General features: G+C 31.2%; 1 protein-coding gene across 1 annotated transcript in view; it reads right to left on the reverse strand.

Annotated features, from left to right (window-relative positions):
• Positions 1-316: 316 nt before the first annotated feature.
• Positions 317-26189, reverse strand: part of LOC118186660 (uncharacterized) — a 387713-nt gene continuing 361840 nt past the window's right edge. The window contains exons 5-8 of the mRNA XM_085818254.1: positions 22873-23086; positions 7925-8058; positions 3439-3667; positions 317-870 (exon numbers count right to left, since the gene is read on the reverse strand). Coding sequence (XP_085674380.1) covers positions 794-870; positions 3439-3667; positions 7925-8058; positions 22873-23086 — 654 coding nt within the window. The 3' untranslated portion in view covers positions 317-793. The remainder of the gene's footprint in view (positions 871-3438; positions 3668-7924; positions 8059-22872; positions 23087-26189) is intronic.

Consider the following 26189-nt stretch of genomic DNA (forward strand, 5'->3'; position numbering starts at 1 on the left):
TTTTTTAAGACTGGATATGGTTACAGGATCCCAAAATAATGATGATATGTATGGTAGTGCAAAGCTGAGTTTTGATTTCTAGAGCATGGATTTTTTTTCTAAAGATAAATGCTGTATTTCCTAAAGAGAAGACGTTGATTTTGAAGCTAAGATTAAGTTTAAAAATAAGCGTATTAAGATAAGATGTAAAGCCAGTTTATTGTCAAGTGCTTAAATGATGACTAGATGCTTAAATTTAGACTTCCTTATTTATTTCTTCACCGAAGAAGTAGGTAGTGTTATTTGATTATGACACTTTATTGTTTGTTCAAATTTATAAAATGAGACAACAAAACCATGCAGAAAATAATGAGACACAATATTCGAAAAACAAGAAGATTAATATTTTCTAAAAAGAAAGAGAAAAAGGTTTTATATTTGGTCATATATACAAGGTGCAAAACATACTCAGCCTCTAAAACTGCCGCACTGTAGTCCATAAGATCTTTATAGAGTTTTTAAATCCCACAAATTTGTATTAGTGCAGAAAGTCCATGCTTTACACGTATTTTTAAGACATTTTCCACAATCACTGGTGAGACATTCACAGGTTTCGTGGAAGGCTCAGTTAACACTCGTTGGTTTATCTACAATAAGGTTCTATAGATTGGTTTCAGCCAACAATATCATGATGTTTTGTGTGATGAATACTTGGTACTGGGAGGAGGAACACACACTTCCAATCACAGAGTCATAACAATATCCACTGCACAGCAGTGAAATGATGAATGGGGCTCTCAATGCTTTTGCTCTGCTACCGCAAGCACATTAAGATTACCACATAAGCCAAAAGCCACAGAAGGGTCTGAATAGTATTCTTACCATCTGCGCCTGAAAGAAATATCAAAATTAAAATTTGCTAGTTGACAAAATCGTGATATTTATTTGAAATAGATTTTGCTTTAAGAAAAAGGTTGACTAAAATAAAGGCATTAAATTTATTTAAATACCTTTTAATCCATTCAATTATTTTGTGTTTCATTATTTTACTTTACTATTACCTCATTTTAGGGGTTTTCGAAAATGCAATTTTAATTAGGGCGTGATTCTTTTATACCCAACTGTTTTACAAGTCGAGCTATGTTTTATGGATATTTCTCATGTAAATTTCCCTTTTTCGTACGTTTAAAAGGAAAATATCTATGAATAATCCACTCAATTGAATAAAAACGCCGATTTTTGATTTCATTTCTAAATGTTTTTGTGCTTTAATATAAACACATATTAAGACCTTTTACTTCCTATGAGAACTTTTAATTCCTTTTACTGCCTTGATTTTCGAAATTATTTAACTGATGTAAATTTGTTTGGTATTCAGTGAAAAAGAGAATAATTGCTCAGGTTACATATTACGGTAGACGGCCTCGTTCGATAGGAGTTTTTCAAAATGATTGTAATATTTCTGAATTTATAAGATGTTTTATTGAAGTGCACTTACGCTTAAATATAATTCTTACAAAAGTCATAAAAAATTCATTATTTTGTGAAACTCATGCAAAAGCTGAAAATTTTTACATCGAAACTAACAAAAACATCAACCATCATTGACAAGAAAATAACAACGATAAAGACATATTTTTTCACTTCATGTTTCGTATATTAACCATAAGCATACAGCAAAGTAGAATAACTGGAAAATATTGATTCACTAGTACTATATGGTTAAATATGTTATTTAACACACAAAATGTTTAAAACGTACACACACTATTGAACGAAAAGTGATATAATTTAAATTCAGTAAGGCTAATTTTTTAACTCTTAGTCTACATCATGCATAATAGTATACAAACTTTGTGCGCAAAATTTCAATTGATTTTATAAGGAACTCTTAGAGTTATCAGGGTTGCTGTGAACATAAATCATAAAACAAAATTTGTCAAAAATTGCATTTAAAATGTTCAGATTACATGACATATATACAAAACTATTCACTTTGCCAACCGAAAATACGTAATAAATACATAATAAAAGAAAACGAAAAATGAAACAGAATACATAATAAAAGTACTTTGTCAGATTTTCCAGACTAACTGAAATGCTTAAAATTATTTAGTTAACTAATAACACAGAGAAGGGCAAAAATTTCATTTTTAATTTGCCCTTTAATCTTTCACTTCCGCTGTGGCCAACAATAGCTTCCGTTTTGTCGTCTCTCAGAAAAACTGGTATATCTGCACTTCTAATAAATATATCAAGAAAGGAAAAGTTATTTTTGATAGCTAAGAGTGTGACCTTTAAAATTATGAAATTAAAAGCAAAGAGATTTTTAGCCAAGATGAGCCTTCCGAACGAGGTCGGACAAAAATGTTAATGGAAGGGAAAATCATACCATACCTATATTTTTTAAAATTTTTAAGTAGCACAAAATTTACTTTTAATAATCGCATAAATTATGCCATGCATGAAATTTTAACAAAATTTCTTACATAATTAGCATGGCTCAACTTTTCTATTTTCACTTTTTTTAAATGAAAGTATTTTGTTTATTGTGCAAATTAAAAAAAACATTTTAACACTTTTGCATAAAGAAAACCCGAATATTTTAAAAACATCTGCTTGGTTAGCTATATATTACCGAAACATTGTGATTTGGTTTAATGTCTCTTAATATACCTCTTTTAGTTTGAAGAAATGAGCAGTTAACAGGCAATGGATTGCGGTTCATTCCAATGGTACAGTTTTTGATAATAGGCGAGAACATCGCGGCAAAAATATCGTGGACGAAAACGCTACTGAGAAATTTCGCTTCTTGAAAGCATCGTGCCATAAAGCAAAATCGTAGGAAAAAACTGATTCTGAAAATTCTGAAATATAAATTACTGCAGCAGAAAATATCGTGATAAAAAATAAAGCATCTGCACATCATCGGATGATAATAACATCGCAGACATGTGTTTTCAAATCGTAAAAGCTTGAAATGCATGCTCACAAAATGATTTGTGAATACTAGAAGAATTGAGGAATATTTTTAACTCTGTATTTCATATTTTTTAATTAACTAATAATTTTTTGCTAATGTGCAAAGGAACTTTAAGCACTCCAAAACTGAAAATGAATAGAAAACTAATATTACATATAGCAATTAATACAATTTAAACGAATGTAGTTCACCATTAAAGGTCATTATTAATTAATTTCTTTTACTAAGTTGGAGTAGTTGTAATTTCTTTTATAATGTTGGATTCATTAGTAGTACGAACAAGAATTTAAAACTTTCAGAGTCTTTCACTTGTCTGCGAGATTATAATCATGCGATGATTTGTGGATGTATTAATTTTACCATTCCATACAAAGATGTTTTACAATTCCGCAATCTTTGAACCATTTTAATTACTACGACGATACTTTTCACAGACCACAAAGTCAGAGCCCTAATGTTTTTTTTTCCTTTCTTACCATTTCTGTTGATGACAACAGTAAGTCCTTGACTTTCCTGCCGACTACTGATGATCATGTCCTCGCTGCATTTTTTGGTAACCTTGAAGAATGTGGCCATACATTTGAGTCTCATTTCACCTTTCTGGAAATGACGTGGTTGGACTGTGAACCTCAATCCAAGGAGGGTAGATTCCTGACCATCTGGGTAACGGATGGGAAGGTAAGATCTCAAGTAGTCTCTGTTAGCCTGTTATAAAATTTCCAGAAAATGAATATTAAAAAGTCCAAATAAGCAAATTTTATGCACCGAAAATATTGTTGCTAATATTAATATTGTTACATGAGCGTACTGGTTCGTAATGGATTGAATGCACACAGGATCGGTAAAAGCTTGATGAAAAGCCTTTTCAAAAACAAATAAATAAATACAAACGCTTTACGGTATTGGAATTTTGAATATAAAAGTACTCGCACAGTTCTTATAAGTGACAGAACACAATCAGTAGTTAGAACTTAAAACTGCTAACAAAAGTTGAATATAAGAGAATATAAAATGCATCTAAATTAAGCTCGTCCGGTCATTTCTTAATACTCTGAACTCAATTAAAAACTGATGTTGTCTCCAGTCTTACATCGTTCTTTTCTGTCCGCCGAGATATTTCCAATATCTTCGAGTTCCCTAAATTACTGGAAGGTGTATACGATTACAGTTACGTACAGCCGGAGAGAATTGCAGTTACACAGGAACCACATCACTTACAGTTACTCAGGTCGCCAGATGGTCACCATGATTGGTGACGTTTGACTTTGGCGATAAAATGTAGTCAAGAAACATAGCCAGCTTGGCCATATACCTCAATTTTAAATGAACGTACCCTTGTAACGGTATTTTCCGCCAATGTTTACATTCTGGTAACTTTCAAGTTACATTATACAACAGATATTAAAATTTACATATAATTCCGCTAAAATTATTCAACTGTATACAAAATTCGTAACACTGTTCATCTCTTTTAATAAAGAATTGTTTATTGTTCTCTATTCTTCTGTTAAGTTTAGTGAATAAATTCTAGCACTATCTTTATAAAAATTAAGCAGTATTCAAATTGAAATTTATTTCATACGAAATTCTACACAGTTTAGCGGAGTCAATAGGGGATTCCTCTTTTACAAAAAACAAAAATAATTTGCTCAATATAGCATCTGAATGGGGCAGATTCATTCTTTCAGACGTAAAATATTTCATTTGGAAGCTTTGTAAACATTTTCGCTTCGAATAGAAACTGAATCCGAGATTTACCTCATTGCAGACTGCTAGTTTAAAAAGTTCTTTGAAATATTTCCTCATTTTAATGAAACTCTACATTTTAAAAGAAAAAATATGGTGTCCTTAAAGAAAAAAAAAATCCTGCCGTATAACATCAGAACGGGGCAGATTCAACCATTCAGACGCTATATATTTCAGAAGCCTTTTTCCTCGAATGGGAATTAAATTTGAGATTTACTTAATTGCATATAACTAACAGTCTAGGTTCTTTGAATTATTTGATTATTTTTATTAATCTGCAGCATATTTCCTCCTTTAGCGGATGCTTCTAGCCGTTATGATAGAAGACGCCGTTTAGTTTAATCACGTTCGTCCATGATTATTTTGATTACATTAACCGAATGAGCTCAGATGGGAAAGTGTTTAGAGACTGTGATTACCGTACCAAAGGGCCCGGGTGGGAATCCCGGAGAAGGCATAAATGTATTTGTCCATCCCCTGAGAGGAGGCAACGGTGGCTCACCTATTAGGTGCCTCCATTATAAAGTGATCACCGCTTTCGGCCTTAAGTAGTGCTCAGTGTCTTTGGGCAGTTTGGGACGGCCTTTGGAAAAAAAAAAAACTGAATGATAATATTAAGCAACGAGAAAAATCTTTTTTTTTTCAAAATACTGATTAAATTTAACTAATTTATTATAACTAGAGACAGATAAAACCTTTTTTCAGCATTTTGATTATGAAAAGTCATTTTCATTCGATTGTATGAAATTCTAACGCAAAAGTTCATTTTTTGAACTGCTCGTAATGCTTTCGTAAATTATTTAACCTGTACCTAATCTTAATTCTCATAAGGGCACAGCTCATTGCAGCATTTGTAGGAAATTCACCGATTTTGTTACTATCTTCTTTAGAAATGTTTAATCACATGCTGCGCTCAGATTTGTTTCAGAGAGGGGAAAGTAGATACCTTCTTTTGTCATTGAATCTACAGCTTGAAGTCTTCATCTATATTCATCTAAGCTTTACGTTTCTTACAATTCATATTAGTTGGAGACGTATTTAATTCTTCATCTTTTTAATTTTATTATTTGTTAAAATTTCGCATGCTTTAAATAATTTTTGATATGCAGTCCGAAGTTTTTAATGCTCCTTTAAATCAAAATGAAGATGCTTGGCCCACATCTTCCCTTACTTGGCGACATAGTTCTGTCGTTTGGTGATCTCTTTGCTCTATTTAGACCTTAACTGGTGAATTTAGCTTTTATTTAGCGACATAACTTTAGTTCAAAAAATTAATCCTATAATATTTCGATAACACTAACCAACTTGTTGACGACAATAAGCCATGTATTTTCCATGTTTCGCTATAGAAATGGGCAGGGCTTCTACAAATCAATAACAATATCCGAATGATAATTGTAACAGCGATCACATCAAGCGTGGCCTACTGTGGCTACAGTCTGATGTCAACGGGCTCTAACTTCGGGTAAAGCATATATAAATTTGTGGCTCTCATATCTACATGTAGTAATGGGAATAAAATTTTTCTAATTTCTCTTGGTGGATGGTGAGAAGAAAAGAACTAAAATTTATCAGGTAACAGCCCTTTGGATGTCGCTATTCAAACTGAGATATGATGAAATATGACGTCTGAGATATTCAGATTAAAGTACGATAGAGTTGTCTTAAAACTGAATAAAACTTTCTGCACAAAAAACTACAATTTCAAGGGGTTTCTATTTAATTGTATTGCCAGCCGCCTAGACGGGAAATTGGTTAGTGACTCTGCCGTACCGAACGCTCCGAATTCGAATCCCGGAGAAGGCATGGATATAAAATGTCTTTCCCTTCATAGCAGGTAACAGTGGATGCCATTAGGTGCCTGCATAATAAAATGACCGCCGCTTCTCGCCTTAGTAGTGGTCAAAGTCTAAAATGGCTAGTACGCGCCATAAAAAAATTATTGCAAAGGAAAATGTTGTACGAATTTATGGATTTTGCGAATATTTAACTCAAATATATCATGGTACCATCGCCTTACTGAACCTAAAATTGCAATGCCTAAAACGGTTTTAACCTTGCTATGCCTAAAATAGTTTTAACATTATGTTCATACTTCAATAATGAAAAAAGGTTTGAATAATTTAAATTAGAAAGTAGATACAAATAATGGAAAATTTGGAGGGTGCTTATGCATTTATGGCATAGTTTGCTTTAAGATAAGAAAAACAGGAATTTAATATAGGATTTTTATTTCAAACAAAACTTTGTTTATAAAGTGGTATTTAATTTTTTATTGCAATATAGTTTGTAAATTATTTGTATCTTGATATAGTTTGTTTAACGTGAAAAAAAAATGAAGGAATTTATATTGAATAAAAATATTTCATGTTTTTGCGAAAATTCGTTTTAAATGAAGCATCATGTGTTTCAAAATATGTGTAAAAAAGTAAAGCGAACAGGCATTTATGCTATATTTAATTCTAAAACTCTGCATTAACGCATGTTAAGGAAATATCTCGTAACTCATATAAACATAAGATTCTAATACGTTTTGAATTCATTTAAAATTTTCTAAATATTGTTTTCTTATTTTCTTTGTTCATTACAGTCTGTGTATTAAAACAATCATAATATCAAAATAATTCAAATTCCTTATAATTTGAATTCTCTCCCTATTTATCTTCCCTCTTTTGTCAATTTCAAGTTATGCATTATTGTACCCAAAAGGTTAGCTCCTTTTGTTATCAAATTTTCTTCTTTTTTTTCAAATTTTCTTTCTTCTTCTTTTTCTTAGGGTAATAATCCCCCATAAAGGAATGCTATAACACTAAATAATTGATTCAGAACTTTTATATACTTAGGTAGGAATGATGGAACAGTTCAGAATAATTCCATAGTCTAACAAACCATAGTATTAGTACTCCTTTCTTGAGTTCAGTCGTTTTCATTAAAAACACCTACTTCCCGATGGATAGTACTGAATAATTGCTTTAAAGAAACTGTACGTTGAAGTTTCTGACCCATTCCGATCTGTGACATTACGTTTTGTCTTTTTCTGTTCTATGAACCAACTTGGGTTATTATTTGTTAGATGTGATTAAATTATTAAGAAGTCTTTTTCTTCGGATACGATTTTGAGATAGCTCACTGTTACTTTTACATGGAGGCATACATTAAAATATATTGATTTTAATTTACAATAAATAGTAGGGGCTTATATTGTACATCATATACCTCTTTATCATTGATGTACCATCTTAACTCTGCGGGTGGGTGACTTTTCACAGCAGTGCAATTCACATTGACGACATTGCCTTCTTGGTATCTTAGGCGGCCACCAGTTATCATTGGCCCATCCTGGCTAACAGCTGTAAGAAAGGACATATTGTTAATAAAAATTGAAATTTGTAGAGAAACTATACATAAATATTTATCAGATACATGCATAAATCGGGCCTTTTTCCCTTGATGATGGGAAAATTACCGTTACACCATTAATGTTACTTTCAGTTCTTCATAAATTTTACTTAATGTTCGATTAAACCGTTAGCCAAACAAATAAAAATATAAGGAACTAGATATTGCAGTAATGTGTCACTGAAAGTAACAACCAGCAGTAGGCCACTGAAAAATTGGTAGTTACATTATTGCTATTGGAAAAGAAGGCTTCCTTTATTTACGAGCGAGCAAGGCCTAATTAGGAACTCCGCAACACCAACAGTTGCAGATGTCGTGCAAGATGTTTTCGAATTAGTAATAAATCTTCACAATACCTATCACAAATTAAATCGCCGATTTCTGGGAGAAATGAAAGGTGAAAGATAATGGACGAATATCACTATATAAGAAACATAAGTGAAAATTAATACAAATAGGTGTAATTTCTCGCTAAAGCAGTACTTCTCGAGTTTAGATTCTCTAAATCAAAACTGTTAATCACGAGGCTATGACAATCTGGATATAGTAGGCAATAGGCAATTTACTATTAGGTTGATGTTCAGCAAAAATTAGCGTTCTTTCCTCCGGTCTGGAATATGCGTTTCTTTATCAGATAAGTATAGAGTTTGGGATTATTGTCAGTGGAGTAAATAGGGGTATGAAAAGTATGCTGCCGAATTAGGACCCGAAATTTAGTGAGGTGTTCTATCTCTTTCCTGATGTTGAATCCGTTATGAAAAGGGAGGAACGTTGTCACGGTTCTGAGAAATATATTTTGGTGGCCACCAGGTTGATGTTCTAGTCTTTGGATATAACTAATTTTTCATGTGTGTTTTATTTTACTAGAAGTGGCTAAAAAGTGAAAGAGTTCTTGAGAGAAACTAGAACAGAGATTGAAATTGGAATTTCTGCTCTTGGAAGATTACTCTTACAATGCGATGTTGGAAGTTGTTTCGTACTTTGAGGAATTTTATGGATTATTATAAATTCTTATTGAGATGAAATTTTAAATTTGAATTTCACACGACAAATCTAAACATTTATCTTTAAGCAAAATCATAGCTTAGAAGAAATTCATTCTGAATACAGATATCAAACACCGATCTCATTAATATGTGCTCTTATATCATAGCCTTCAGATAAAAACGTTTTTGACGAACATTCATACAGTGTGCAAAACTTAAGCAAAAGTTTTCTTTTTTGCCATAACTCTACGAGAAATTATCTGAGAGATATGAAATTCAGAAATGAGAGACAGCACTTCGTATTTACTGTGAGGCGTATACTTATCAGCCAGTATCACAACAATTTCTGGCATCGCACAGCATATGATTCCTGCTTTACGAGTACGTCGATAACTGGCCTTTAATGGCTTATGGTGAGATGAAGGAAACATATAAGGTATTTTCTCCCTTCTTCCAGCATCCCTTCGTGGTGTAACGGTAGCACATTCGGCGCGTATTCGAGGAGTCCAGGTTCGAGGTGCACATTTTCACATCTCCTGTTTCAAATAACCTAATGACTCTACAAACGCTTACACTACTTTACCGAGAAATAGTTTTTTGTGCTTATTCCCTTTTGGCTTTAGTGATTTTTAAAAGGTCGCATATTCCAAAAACGAATAAAAATAATGTTTAAATAATGGTAATGTTTAAATCGTAGCAAAATTACACTGTGCTACTATTTAAACGCATACGATAGAGGTGAATTCTAAGTTCTGTGTACTGCTTTGTAAAAGTAAATATTATAATTTTAATTCTCTCATAGCGGAAAACTTGAAATTATCTTTTTCCATTCAGATATATCTTTCCTGTGATTTCATTAGGATGTATACCAAATAATATATTAATTATAACAGGTTAAAAATGCTCTTAGTACGATCAGTTTAATTATGATCATCCTACATTTAAACCGACAACTAATTTAAAATGCATCCATTTATTTTCAATGCGAATTTAGTTCGACTAAACCAAAAATTGAAGCTTCCACACCGCACAATAAAAGCTTAATTAGTCGATTCTTGCAAAATAAAATGCTATGCTTTTGCAGTATTGGTTTACATTTTGTAATGTTAATGTAAGCATTTGTTGGTGAGAGAAATCTCACCAACAAATGTTTACATAATTTATAAAATTTTTATGAACCATTGCCGAAGAATCTCTGTCATTGGTTTGACAAAACTGCAGAAATTTAAAAAATAATTCAAATATAAATATTTACTCATTATTTATAATACAAACTTGATATCTCTTAAATCAAGACTGTTAAAAAAGGTTTCTTTGAAATTATACGACAGATTGCCATCTCCGCACTGTAGATTGAGCTTAATAAATTTGTGATCAAATTTTGCGATGTAAATGATATTCAAATAGACGGATGACTGAACATTACTATATTTTTTTCAATGAATTATTAAATTCTTATTCTAGAGAATTCATGTAATTTTAGAATGAAGAGATTATATTGAAATTTATCCCTGATCATTAGGGTGCATGAGGAACAAAAATATAGCCAAAAGGGAACTGTCATTATTCAGGTATCTAAATAAGGGATATTTTTTAAATATAGAACTACTGGTTATAGAAATATTCTCAAATTTGTGTTGAAAGAAATTCGCAAGAAATCATGTTGGGATATATTTTCAGATGTCTCAAAAATGTACGCAAAAAAGAATATCAAAGGAATTTTGTTTTACTACAGGCCATGATTCCTTTAAAACACCAGTATCAATATTGCTTTATATCAGTTTTTGAAAGTTCTGTTATCTTCAAGTGGAAATAGACGACTCTTATCTCTTCTACTCTCACTGACGTCTTCAATACTACTGTTTAAAATAGTACTGGAAATGAGGACCCGAACGAGTTCATAGACGAAAGAGTCATTCCTTCTTTGTTTTGCCTAAATATTTTTATTTATTTATCTTCCTCTTTGTACTTTTTTCTCTTTTTGCATCTTTTTATCTTTTGTATTTTTGTCCTCAGATGTAATTTTATATAACTTGCGCAGTGTAGACAAATAAATAAAAAAGGAATAATTCGGAGATTTTTGAAGCCGAAGTGCGGCAAATGTTACGAATACTCAGATATCTTCTAAAATTGAAATACCTGTAAATGACACATTAAACAAATGTTTTAAGGAGCGATTTTCCAAGCTTTCCGTCTTTGAGGTGGGATAAAATATCTATAATAAAATGAGGTAAGCGCAATGTGTCGTTGCCATTCTGCAAAGAGTGAAATATTTATGTTTCAAACTTAATCAGAAAACTGAATAATATAAAAAAAATAAAAAAAATAAATAAAAATAAAAATCTGAAATGTTTCAGATTTTAAATTACGTCCAAAGGGGCGTTTTTTAACGTTTTGAGTGTTACCTTTATTTATTAAATATCATGTTCTTTGCACTTAAACCATAAAATTCAGTTCCTGAGCAATATCGCAAAATAATGTTAAATTAAGCATATCTTTAGAATTTCCGATATACACAGTCTCGCAAGCTGGAGATAAAAGTATTTTTTTATATATATAACGTTGCCATTTATCGCTTTTAAAGCATTGAGTTTGTAAATCAAAAATTCGTTAAAGTTTTACAAAATATAAAATCTATAATAAAACAAATTCCAAATTTGGGATTTCAGATGCCCATATTCGCAGTAGGATTTCGTCATTCAAAATTCGATGGCTCTATGTACCATTGTTTTATCACAATGCGAGAAATAGACAATCATTTATGCAGATTTTTCATTATTTAATTTCTTCAAATATAATGCAGGACTCTAACATTTTGTGGCAACAGTTTGAAAAGTGAACCGACGTTTATGAGTCCGACGCAAAATCGCAAAACGAAAACAATAGTCCTTCAGGGACAAAGCCCCTTTGGACTAAAAAAAAGTGTGTTGCCATTTGAGAAATATTTACCATCAGAATTTAATAAACAAACTCAATGATTTAAAAGAAATGGATTGCTGCTCTCTAAATTAAAATATTTTTATCTGCCACGTGACAGTAAAAAGTAAGTTACTTTTCCTTCAGATTTATTCTGTTATTAAGACACAATAACACGCCGAATAAATACTAATTCAGAAGTCAAACAACAAAAATTTTGTTGTTGTTTGACTTCTGAATTAGTATTTATTCTGTTATTATTAATAAACTAAACGATTTAAAAGCAATAATTGCAGATTCATTTCAAATACTATTAATTACTAACTGGACACGTGTTATAGTTGTTTGTTCACAAAAAAATAAATATTCATATTTCTACATAGTTTCAATTTTGAAATCACATTACCCATTTTAGTTCTACATCGCCATTTTTGCGTTTCCGCTATCAGATCTTACTAAAACCGGTAGACGGCGCCCTGTTTTCGTTTACATTTTGTAACAGCATAGAACTTTTCAGAACAGTATAACCTTAAAAGCAGCACTTAAGTGCGCTCTGCATATATTTAACGCTAATATTTCGAAACGGTGAAGAAATAGGGCAAAATGAGTGGTGATCTTTCGAAATCTCATTTGTGAAAAAAGGCATAGCCGATACCATAGGAGTAACCAGTTTTCTTAGCGTATGGAGTTGTTTTAGTTCTACACTTCTATAGTTTTATTCTAGCTTGGTATAATGGCACTATATTAGTTCTACACTTCTATAGTTTTATTCTAGCTTGGTAAAATTTTGCACAATAGACCTTGAACAAAAATAAGAGAAAACTCACTGACTACCTGAAATTTCGAAATTACTGTGAGGGTTTTGTTCACTACTTTGGGATTGGCTGGCAGGTTACCATGTGTTGAATGGTGGCAGGTAGCGTATTCTGATTCCTTATAATGATTGAGTAAGATTGCAAGGTTGCATAACTCCTACTGCATTTTAAACTCAAAACATATTTATTACAATTACAAGAAGCTCTTTACAAGTACATATATTTCATAGATAGCATAGATAGGTATTAAAATGAATTATAGTGCTCGTATTGTGAGGCGTCTGCTAATGAAGTTCTCTCTAGTCGAGAGTTCAAGAGCATTGTAGGTCTCTCTAAGTCGAGAGTTTAGGAGCGTTTTTCTGATGTTACTCCAATGGCGAAAATCTTCAGACTGAATTAGGCACGCTTCCTTAATTTCACAGTAGCATTTTATATCCTCTGATTCGTTATATCTGGAACGATAGGAGAGGAGAAATCAGACCATTGGTTCGTCATCCCTCCTGAAATCGAGAGGTTTTGATGACACACAAGGTGCAGAACGTTAAAATCTCTTGACACTAGTCATGAAGTTATGTCTCTGCGATGTCAAAAACATGACGTGTGACACATTGCAAAAGCTGGGAACAGTGAATTGCAGGGACCGCAGACACGATTTACTTATCTCTGTGTGTTATCTCTCTGTCTGTGTTTTCATATTCTGCATAAAGCTTGGCCCTTTATCTAGTACTGTTTATGTCATTACACTTTTTTTTAATTACAGTCAGCTTCTGATTAACAGTAGGCAGATATTAACCTGCCTGTTGGTTAAGCGTTTAAGTCAGCTTATTGCGGAAGGCTGGAAGAATTATCACCAGCCTTTAAAATGAAAATGAACTGTTTATGGAAAATATGAAAAAGAAATGAAAATTCGCAGCCATAGCAGATGATGGCATTTGGGACATTTTTGGTACGGTACGCAACAACGGACGGTACGGATATCTTTGGGCAACGGTTCGCTATTTAGCTGTACATAATTTGGAATACATAAATACTATTTAATCACTCTTTAAAGATGACTTGTTCATTCTTAAAATTATACCACTCGTGCATGACAATTAATCTGATTATCATATTTTTTTACTTTACTTCCTATCGAAGTATAGGAGTAATGTAAATAAAAGCAAACATTAGCTTCAATAGTAAGTTTTCCTTCATTTTATTTTTAGTTTACATAATCAAATGGACTAATACTGCATTTAAATAACAATAGTTAGTCTTATTACTTGAAATTTTTCATTACTTGTGCTTATTATACTTATTGTCCCCCTGTGTCATTTTAAGAGACTACTTACATTTTCTTCACAAAAATATGCAGCATTTATAGAAATTATTTTAAGATCGTTTTAAATCTGATCTAGAATAAAACTGAACATGATTGACTGACTATTTCAGAGAAGAACATGTTCAATAGATTGAGAAGATCTTACATATTTTTTTTATAGTGATAACTTTAGTCTTAATTTTTATTCGCTTTTATATACCTACCAAAATATAAAGAGTTTTACATGTGTTCGTTTCATAAAAATTAAAGTAATCTTTGAAATGCCGAAACTTTTCATCTAAATCCGTTAAATGAAGCTGTTAAAACTTGCATTCTTTGTCACGATCTTCTTGAGAAAAGACACCATCAAAAATTGAAAATATAACGTTAGGCTTAGCTGAAAAACATTTTCTAGTGGCAAAATTTAATCAATCTCTGTCAGTTTTCATGTTTGACAGGCTGCGTACTCCTCTAAAGTAAGCCCTGTCAAACTAAATTCTAAGTCCAATGTTTTTAAAACTATCGATGGTCTTCTTGTCAGTTTTTAGTTTGGATATCTGTGGGAATTAACCAGTCAGTACGGTTAAATTTTTAAAATATATATTCTGACGTTTGATGCACTTTATGATAGAAAGTTTATTAATTAACTTCCGACTTTATGTGGAATCAGAACATTAGCTTTGTTTGTTTCATAATATGCTGCTTTTTGTGTCTTTGAGTCTGAATAATTTAATGCATTATACCATTTAACAATATTTGCGTAAACAGTATTGCACAAATTATAAGGTATTTTCTCCCTCCCTCCAGCATGCTTTCGTGGTGTAACAGTAGCACACTGGGCGCGTATTCGAGAGATCTAGGTTCGAGTTCTGATGAAGGCATCGCTCAGTTTTCACACCTCCTGTTTCCCCCAATATATATATATATATAATGACTCTGTAAAATCATTTATAGGGAAAGAAGAAACAGATGTTTCAGGAATGTTATATTTGTTAATTTTAATGCAAATAAAAAAGGGCCTGTCGGATAAATCTAATGCTAACATTAAATGTAACTCAATGACACTAAACGTAAAGTTATGTTGACATTAAAGTAAACTGCACGTAGCTTGACTACTAAAATAAGGAAGGGGGTTACTAAAAAGAGATTTAAAAGCAATTTTAATGGAATATAGTATTTCTAAATATTATGACGAAATTGGTCGTTTTTCTCAAGCTAATTATTATATCAGAAAAAAAACCCATAATTTTAAGAAAGGTAAGTTGCGACTTGAATTGAAGAATAACGTAATTAGAGTTATTAAATTTTTGTTTTCAAAATTAAAAATACAGCCATTTTAAGTTTATAGACTATTTCAAATATTAATCTTTACGATTTAGTTTTAACATTTCACGAATATGTAATCACTGAAAAGAGAAAGCTTTTGTTTCAGTTTGTGCTTTATGTTTGCTATCTTATACCATACGTTCTCGAAGAGGCACTTGAGTAAATATATAAAAATGGTACCTAATAAAATATTTCTGATTCTATTCTAAAGTGAAAAGTATTGGTCCTTGGTGGCTTCGGACGACTGTTGAAAAGAAAATTCTAGAAATAATACAATTTTCATTTTTGTTGCTAAAAGATTTCGTTTTTAAGCCATTTGTGTACAAAATAAGAAGTTCAGATTACGAAACAGGTTAATAAAATTATTATGAATGAAATTAGACTATTATTTACATATTCTGCATTAATTTATTTTCTCATGAATTTTCAAGTCATAACTATCACCAATAAGTATCGGGAATGACTCACTTAAAAGATGGAAGTAAAAGCAATCGTTATTTTCTTAAAAGCGCCTACGACTTTTATGACATCTGGAATCAATCCGTATTTTTTTTATTTTTTAATTACTATAAGTGCATTCATTTTTAATGAATAAAGAATTTTGCTTTCACGAAGTAGTGAATGTAGTTTGAAATTTCTGCTATAAAAACGCTTGGAATGTTACAAAATATTTTTAAGAACTACACGTTATCAAAACAAGAGTTTTGAGTAGTCTAAAATAATTGCAGAGGGCCGAAAATGCGTAGAAGGTGAATCACATTCTGGTAGACTACACAATTCTACTAAGAGCAATACATCAAACAAATCGAAGATTTGGTACATAATTATGTTTAATTAATATTAAAATATTGAACCTTGCGGATGCAACGTACCATAAACATAAGTAAAAACAATTTCTGAGTAAATGCAATATATAGTATGTAACGTGTGAGAATATGTACCGTGCAATATGAATGTATATGCATCAAGCAAGTTTGAATAGGGTATAGAACATATAATAGTCATGCAAGTCAGAATATGGTAATAGGTAAATGCAATTCTGCAAGTCTGAACATAACGAAATTAAGCACTATTAAGTTTCTCAGTAATTGTAATCTGTACTATTTAATGTGTGCAACATGTACCATGTTAATATTATTGTAATATGTAATATGCTAATTTTCTCAGCAATTGTATTTTTTTTTTAATTGTAAATTGTAAATGTGTGTAATATGTACCATGCAAATATACCCCATGTCTCAGTAATTGTGTGTAATATGTACCATGTCAATATTCACAGTACTATTTAATGTGTATAATATGTACCATTCTAATTAATTAGCATGCACTATTTAATGTGTGTAACATGTACCAATGTGTGTAATATGTACTATGCAAACTGTAAATAATAATTAATGCGTAAAGCCAACCTATGTGCTAACCTAAGAACCCAACTATACATACTTATAGTAAGAATTGAATCAAACAGGTGTAAAGTACCTTAAACATAAATATTAAGTACCCTAAACAAAAGTATTAATCAATCTGTCAGTAAATGTAAACTGCACTATGAAATGTGTATGATATGTATGATATGTACCATGCAAGTATTAATTAATATTATTAATTAATAATTAAATTCTTAGAAATGTAATTTGTATTATGAAATGCGTGAACTATGTACAATGCAAGTTTTCTCAGTAAATATAAGCTGTACTATGTAATGTATATAATATGCACCATGCAAACCTGTAAACAATAATGAATGCGTAGTGTTAAACTATGTGTTAACCTAAATACCTAAGATGTAAAGTACCTTTAACATAAGTATTAATCAATCTCTCTGTGTGTAATATGTACCATGCAAGCCTGTAAATAATAATGAATGCATAGAGTTAACCTAAGTATCTAATCATGTATAATTAACGTAAATATTGAACCTTACGGATGCAAAGAACCTTAAACATAAGTCATATTCAATTTCCCAGTAAATGTAATGTGTAATATGAAATGTGTGAAATATGTACCATGCAATATGAATGTAAATGCACCATGCAAGTATGAATAAGCAAGTCCGAATATGGTACGGCATGTGTAATAGGCGTGCAAGTCAGAGTATGGCAATATGTACCATGCAAGTCTGAATGGGTAGCGATAACCTAAGTACCTAATTATGTCATTCTAGATAAGGGCGGGCGTGGTGCTCATACCAATTAACCGTAACGGTACAGGGATGGTGCCCACGTCCTCCGTCACTCACTCACTCACTCATTGACCACCTTTTAACAATTAGAGATTCTACTAAACATACTTCTATGTCACATGGATCCTATCAAACAGTTTTAAACAGTGCTTCTCGAGTGGTTTAAAAAATGTTAAGTTCCTCCCCCCCCCATAAAATTGGCAGCGAGTTAAAATAGCCCAGAAAGTGTTTTTTTCTATAGAGTCCTTTTTAAAGCGCATTATTACCAGCAAGGAACATTGGATGAACAAACAACTGGTGAAGTTGTGCTACTTATACAAAAGACGCTGTCTCGATCTTTACAATACAGTTTTCCTAAAAAAGAAGGGTGGAAGGAACAGATATTATTCATAGAATACATGACTTGAATGAAAGTTCTGATAAATATAAATGAAATGTTTGAAAAGCGATAATGTAAACTGAAGTAATGTACCATGATTTAAAATTTTCTGCTGAAGTCTTTTGCCTTCCAGATATCTGGAAAGAGCTCGGAAGCCAAAATATTGCCATTGGAAGAGAATTCAACGCTTTGTTATGCAAATTTAAAATTAATTACTTAAAATTCCATGCTTAAAGAGTTGGCTCTGAAGTCTTACGTATTTAGAATTGAGTTCTTAGTGATGTACTTAAGTGCCTGCTTTGCGTATAATTAATTATGGCAGGAAAAACTGTAGAGTTACGTTTTATTTTGTAACGAGTTATTTTATGGAGATTTTCTGTCATGTCGCTCTAATTTCCCTTTTTCTGCTTTATATTCAAATTCGGTAGAAAGAAGAGACTATTTAAAGAAAGGTTTTAGAAGGTAGAATTAGAGCGTGCGCTGCCTGCTTGAAGTCACGTTGCTAATTGAATTCTCTTGAGAATAGTATTCTGCAGATTTATTATCGCCATTAGGTTTGCTATGCCGGCCTACTTTGATTTAAACTATAACTGTTGGTTACTGTAAGCACGAGTTGGTGCCGTATATTAAACTTTTAATTGGCTTAATAAAAGGGTCTGTAGGATTCCCCACTGCGTAATTCTAAGTTACCGTTGAAAGTGAAGAATCTTAATAACTAATAAACGAATAATCGCTTGAGTTTGTGTGACAGGAAACAACAAGATAAAAGGGTAAAATAGCCCTTTATTATTCCAATCAAGTGTAACAGAACTCCGTCTTGGAGTTGTACAATAAAGCCGACACTTGGACTTTAACTTGAAAAACTAAGAATTAAACTAAACTAATCTTAACTAAAGAGATATAGCCGAAGCTATCAAAATTCTAACAGAGTTGGCCCCTTAATGCTAATTGACTGCGAAGCTATCAAGGGCCTAAAGTATGGCCGAGCGTAATAATAGCTTACGAGAAAGTAGCCTAAAAATGCGGACGCGTGCAGCTGGTATCAGCAATATCTGGTATCTCTCTCACTAAGACAGTAGAAGTTCGCGGTTAAATACCGCTCTTCCTCATTAGTGATTCTAAAACTACGTTCTGGCCGGAAGTGGTATTAATTGTTAATAAACTTAGCATAATCCTTACAGGTCAGTTACATTCTTTCCCAATCTCTGTGATACCACTAAGACATAGTGAAATTAACATAGAGTTTTTAAGAGTTTGGGTCCAGTTTTTGTTACCTAAGAAGACCAACCTCTATAGTCTAGTTCAAAAAACAGAAATATAATTCCTCGTGTAATGCAAGAATTTCATTCCAGCTGAACTGTGCTGCATACTTATACAGATTTTAAAATATACGCATTCTAATTTTGCGTATATTTTTTCCCATTAATAGGACTGTTCATGTAAAGCGAGCAACTCACTGTATTAGTATTTTAATACTTCTGGCACTGGCATATATAACGTAAGTTATAACACCTTTGCAAAGATGCCCTAGGAAAATAACCCTTTACTAAGATGGCACGTTGCGAAGACAGTCCCTTAGAAAACAACTTAAGGTACTGAGGTATAAATAGAATAGTCTATAGGACTTAAATAGACCTAAGAAGCACATTTCCCAAGTTGGAGGCTTTCTAAGTGGTAGAAAAAGTAAGTGAGCCTCCAATAAAAAAATATATATTTGTCTGGTGTACAAAGCTTGCTTTGCTGATTTAAACAATTTTTTAATCGAAGAACTTAAAAGCTGTTTTCAAATGAAAATAAAATTAGATTTATACTGCTTAGGGTTTTATGAAATAATAAAAATGACAATAGTGTTAAAAAATCTCATTTCTCTAAAAAGTATGAATGGTGGAATTAAAGTGGAATAAATATTTATTCAAGGGAAAAAAACTTCATTTTTTCAATAATTTTGTCTGTATTTGCTTTTAAAAATATAGTAAAATTTTAATAATTCCATTCGGAAAATCAAACGTAGGTGCCATTAAGAGCATAGCCATAGAAAACATATTTTTTTAAAAAAGAGTTAAAAGTCGTACGTATAAATCAAAATGACAAAGGAATATTAATCGGTATCGTAATCCCGATCTTTATGAAAGAACACATCGTTTTTTATTAATTTAATTTTTTATAATAAATGAAAAAAGAAAGCAGAAAAACATATATCCATGTTTAGACAGAAGAAAGCATGGTTTTTCCAATTTTAATGAATTCAGTAAAAGTGTTCAGTCAAGAACTGTTTTCATTCTTGATTATTTAAAATGTAATTTCAAAAAAATAATGAAACAGTTATAATTTTGATAAGTTGTCCATACGTTGTTATTGAAAATTCTTCAGTATCATAACTATAAATAAAATATACGATTTAAAGCAATTTAAAAAGTGAGAAATGATAAAAGCCATAAAAAAATATTCCAAAATATTTATCCATATATTTCGTAGTAAAATAAAAAAAAAAAAATAAAAAAAAAAAAAACCTTAATGAGTTCACAAAGATTTTATACAGTATGCAGACAGAACAGCATCTCATTAAAATGTGATGTCTTTCAACAATACTTTCTTTAGTAATTAATACCGTACTAAAAGTTGTTTTCATTTCCTTTTCATGTGCACTGCGAAACAAAAAAGGGAGGCAGTTCTATATTTCCCGTTCTACTGGGCCGATTGACAAAATTCAAATTACGTTTTTCATGTCTCGAAAGCTTGACTTAGGATATATATTAGATTTATACGTAGCATTTTTCTAACATAGGTATTTTGACAGCAAATCGGACTTTTTCTGAAATAACATACCAATTTTTTTCCATATTTCGATTCTTTACGAAATTTACGGAGAAATTAAAAAATTTATCTTGGCGCAACTTTTTTAAGTTTGCCCCAAGAACAATTCACGTGGCGAACTTCTTAATATATAGCAACCAACTTTCCTTTCTCTTCCATTATGCCGGAGCGGAAAAAAATCACCTCGTTCCTACCTTTTTACTTTGGGCAGGAGCAGAAAAAAAGCCACTTCGTTCCTACCTTCAAATAATTTTAGCTGAGTGTAATAATTTTAGCTAAGTGTCTAAACCACATTTGATGTTTTATCGCTTTCAACAAATATGCCAAATTTCAAAATCTGCCAGTATTAAAAATTCGCGTATATTTTCGGAAATTTTGAATAAAACTATAATTTTTTGCAGGTATGCTTAGACTTACGTCTACTTTAAGGTGATGGTAAAAGTTTTATAGGTTATAAATCAAAATCGCTTTTGAAAAATTTGTAAAAATTATTTTAAAATACAAATTTTAAAAATAAATCTTAAAAATGGGTGAATTTTATTTGGAATGAACCAGAATTTTGAAATGTCAAAGGAAGCATCAAATAAGTTAATAAAAAATAAGAGATTAATAAATATATACCGAACTCAATTTTAACATTGACGAGGTAAAATTTTGAGAGCTAATGTTTTAAAAACTACCCTTGCGATTTTTACAAAACTTGGTAGTGTGGCGTAATTTGAGTCTTAGAATTTAAATATGCAAAAAATTGGTATGTTAATTCAGAAAAAGTTCGATTTTGTGTCAAAATACCTACATTAGAGCAATGCTATATATAAATATAATACATATCCTAAGTCGCACTTTCGAGACATGAAAAACGCATGTTGAATTTCTTCAATCAGCCCAGTAGAACGGGAGATATAGAACTCCATTCCCCCCCCTCGCAGTGCACATTTATGCATATATATTATTTTTAAGTTTATTTTATGTTAATTAGGTAATCACTGCATTTTATTACAACATTAATTGTTTCAGATAGGACAAAGTCAGTTTATTCTCTATATCTTAAAACATAAAATATAAAAGCAGGTACGCCATGAAAATGCCATGCTTTATTTTATCAGTTCCGAATATGTACTTTCAAATGATTTTAAAAACAGAATATTATTACGTAGCATTCTAATGCTGAAAGTTTTGTGAAGATGTCAATGACTAAAAAATGCATTGCTAAGGTCTTAATTAATTAATATTTTCTCCCAAGAATATGATGTTCACTTAACATGTTACTTCTCTGAACAGCTACCAAGAAAATTTAGTCATTTTGAAAACTGACGATACATTCTAGGCTAAACAGAGCTTAGTGTTAAATTTGCAGCTATTGTTTGAAAATATTAGTTAGTATAAAAGCAAATTTTGATCCATAAGGGTCGCATGATTTGCATTTATTGAGCTCTTTCCATAGCCATCGCTGGACTAAAGTGGATAAAAGTCTTGTCTAAAATAGCCACGAATATTATGGGACAATAATGTAAAGTTCATTTTGCTTTTGAAAAAGAAAAACGTACATAATAATGTACATTTTTTGAGGTATTTAATATGAGACACCATAAAAAATGTAATTGGTCCAAATAGAAATTACGAAGGGAGAATTTCTTATTAAACCTTTAAGAAAGTACATATTTCATTATTTGAGTTCCCCCCTTTTGAATTTGCAAATACGTGACATAGCTAGAAAGAAATATATATAGGAAAAATGATACACTGAACAAATTGTCTGTTAACAATCAACAAAATTCAGCCTCTGACTTCATTTGAAGTTCATCACACTTTAAGATTGGTGACATTTTGCATTACAAACATCGAATTCAGATTCAATTTTATCATGTGCAATTGCTGTACGACTCTTGGGAAGTGATAATCGGTGACCTGGATATTAAAAATTATTTAAGCTTTCTAAATGAATTTAGGATTAAAGAAAGCAGCGTCTATTTAACATGCTGAACATATTATATGTTCATCGTTTCAACAAAAAGCAACTATATGACTCAATTCATTCGTTTATTACTTGCGTGGTTTTCAGCGATCTTCGGTTTGTTTGTAGCAACGATCTCGCTCTTTGTCGTCAGGTAGGCTTTTGAGATGAAAGCTGTGCACGTCAGCGTCAGAATGCCGTTCTTAAGGTGAGCAGGAACGACAACAAACTTGAGACCCAACATCGAACTCAGAAGACCGTCAGGATGTCGTAAAGGACTGAGGCGCGTGATCAAATGCTGCGGAACCTGAAATGCAATGCAAGAAATTTGTCAGCTGTCTTGCAAGAAGTACAATTTTTGGTACTTTTGTTAAACATGTTCTTAAGGCCCCTTCGAAATAATTTACAAATTTATAAGTGCAACACTCTTAAAAAATTATAGAAATACGAATTATAATTTCATACATTATTGTGCTCAGAAAAAGCTAGAGAGCTACTAATGTCTAACTTTTTTGCTTTAAGATGATATCTTAAGGGGGTCTGATACGTTAAAAATGGTCAAATCATCGTAAAAATTTTTATTATTTATTTTTAATACTTAAACAATTCTGAATAAGTCACAAAAAACCGCATTGAAAAATATGGATTACTTTTCGAGATATGACGCCAAATGTCGCACTCACTCGTAATTCCTGTAACCATTTAAAGGGACTTCTTTGATTGTTTACATCTGGGCGCTGCTAATCACTTTCTTTCTCACTTGCAGGTGTCACTCCTTTTTTTTTATCCAAGCTTTATCCAAGTTTCAAGATATTTCTATGTTATCTTTTGGTGAATCAAGCGACAAAATATCTCATAGACGTCATATCATAAGAATGAGATCATCAAAGAAACATACCAATTCTAAATATCAACATATGCGCCGTAGTATAAAATTAGCACAGCTTCGAAGAGATCAAGCTGAAGAAAAAAAATATGGTCCATCATATGGAAGTGGACTTTTTATATGATATTTAGAAAGTACGCACATTCTGAGAAAAAATATATTTTTCGTTTATTGGCATTTTAACAATATTTTATTTTCATATTAATACATTAAGGGGGTCTGATGCCTTCAAAACTTTTTTTTTTTATTTTTGCATGAACTATAACCAAATTTCTATACCTTGTAGACCACATTTAAAATAACTACTTAAGAGTTCAAAAGACCAAAATTATTAATATACTTTTTTAAAAAATTAAATTTTAATGAATTTTCAAGAAATATTAAAATTCCTACTTCTCCTTCATTTTTCAAGATTTTTGAACAAAAATTAATATACAAAATCTTAAATAATATTTAAATAGAAGTATGCATTACAATTTTAGATAAAGATTTTATTTTCTTAAAAAAATAAATATGAAATTTACATCAAAAAATTTTTTTAATGTAATTTTATAAAAATGTAAGAAATTTTTATATTAAATTATAATATTTTTATATTAAATTATAATTTTTATATTAAATTATAATAATTATAATTTTTATATTAAATTAAAATGTAAGAAATTTTTATAAAATTTTCATAAAGAAAATTAAAAAATAAATGCATGCTTTTATTTAATACATCTTTATGTTGCTAGAAAAAAATAATTTTAGCTTTTAACTATTATAGTTAAAAAGCCTTAGCATTTTAAATGTTTTCAAAATCTGAAAAACAGTTCTGAGATAATTGCATTAAAGAATGACTTTTAATAGGCTGGATAAGTCAGATTTTTGATTTTAGAGCTTAAATGCGTGTAATTACAGCATCTGTTTAGATATATTTGAGACAATATAATATATATTATGATGAAAGGCATGAGGAAGCTATTTTTAGTTTTTGCATCGTCAGTACATCTGGCTATGCACGACAACTACATCCATTTAATTATTAGCAGTTGCATCAATGACTTCAGAAAAAGGCCTTAGATTTAGAATTTAGGGATTTTTGGAAATTTTAAGTATTGCTTGGTTTTTTAAAAATAATATTTGCGTCATATTACTTATGCTCATGTAAACAATAAATATACTGAATAGATGCTATTATTTAAGAAACACTTTTCAGATCTTTTTCCAAATTTACAGATAGTAAGCTGGATAACTGAGGCTACTTCAGGCTATTAACCTAAGTTTGTATTTTTAAGTACAAAAGTTTGTGATTCATGTTTTTGTAGGGTGACCTAAGATAAACGAATCCAAAGTAACTGAAGTCTCAGATCTGCCACATAAATCTTTAAGCATACCAAATAAAAACTTTGGAGGAAAGGGAATGTAAATGTTCAAAAATCGCCTTTTTGAATAAAATGAGTTTTAAAGTAAGCACATATTTCAAAGGGCTGTGTGATGCTTACCTATTCATTGTTCAATAAAACTCAATTAAATTCTAGTTTGTAAAGTTTATGACTGATATCTTACCGCATTTTACTTTTGTGGTAGCTTGATGAGATAACCAAAGTCCTCTAGTTTTTCCTCTAACCAACTTTCGAACGTCTGGGGTGTATGCTGCTTGCAGTAGCTCATTGGTTTATTTCATTAAGGAAAACCATACGAGGGCTATATGCCTAAAAGGAAGTATGCCTTCATGAAAAACTTACTACAGGAAACTGGCCTGTTCAGCGAATTTGTCGCTGAGCCGTTGGTGCGCTTTTTTGTACTAGCGGATTTTGAGAACAGAGGTCAAGTAGATGTCTATTAACATATGTATCTCGCTGGGAGTTTGCTTCGTTTGATACGTGAAGCATTGACACGTAGTACGGAATATGAAAATCACGTAGAATGCGAATTTGCTACGCAAGTAATTTTTTTTTTAATTCGGCCATTCTCTTTCTTAATGTGGATTGAAAAAGTATTTTTGTAAAAAAAAAAAAAAAAAAAAAAAAAAGCGCCTCAAGAATCCTTTCAAGCGCAAGAAGTTGTACATACTTCTTGATATTGGGTGGAATTACAATTTTTTTTTTATAAATTATATACTTTTCATTTTTTCCCGGGGACAATCGAAGGTTACAGAAAAATGATACAAGGGTCGCATGTTGCCAGCTGGTCGCGAATCAGACATGCCTGCTCTAAATAAATATATAAATAAATTTCTAATTATTAATATGGAAAACTTATGCAAGTGTAAATGAAACTATAATGTACGTTTGGGCATTGTGGTCTTAAAGAAGGTAACAGGAAATTTTTTTAAGGAAAAGTGAAGAAATATGTTAGTTACATAATAATCTAGACTAATACCGAAAATTCTAAATTCTAAGACAGTGTGGTGTATTGCAATGAGAACATTTGAAACTGCATTACGATAGAATAAAATAGACGCTGAGGATTTTGATGATTTTACTTTTCCAAAGGCGTAAGATGCTCGTAAAGGTAAATTGATCAAAATCGGAAAGTA

The sequence above is a fragment of the Stegodyphus dumicola genome, chromosome 6 (assembly GCF_044657685.1).
Source record: "Stegodyphus dumicola isolate Sdum_Otavi_A_Nest chromosome 6, ASM4465768v1".
NCBI lineage: Eukaryota > Metazoa > Arthropoda > Arachnida > Araneae > Eresidae > Stegodyphus > Stegodyphus dumicola.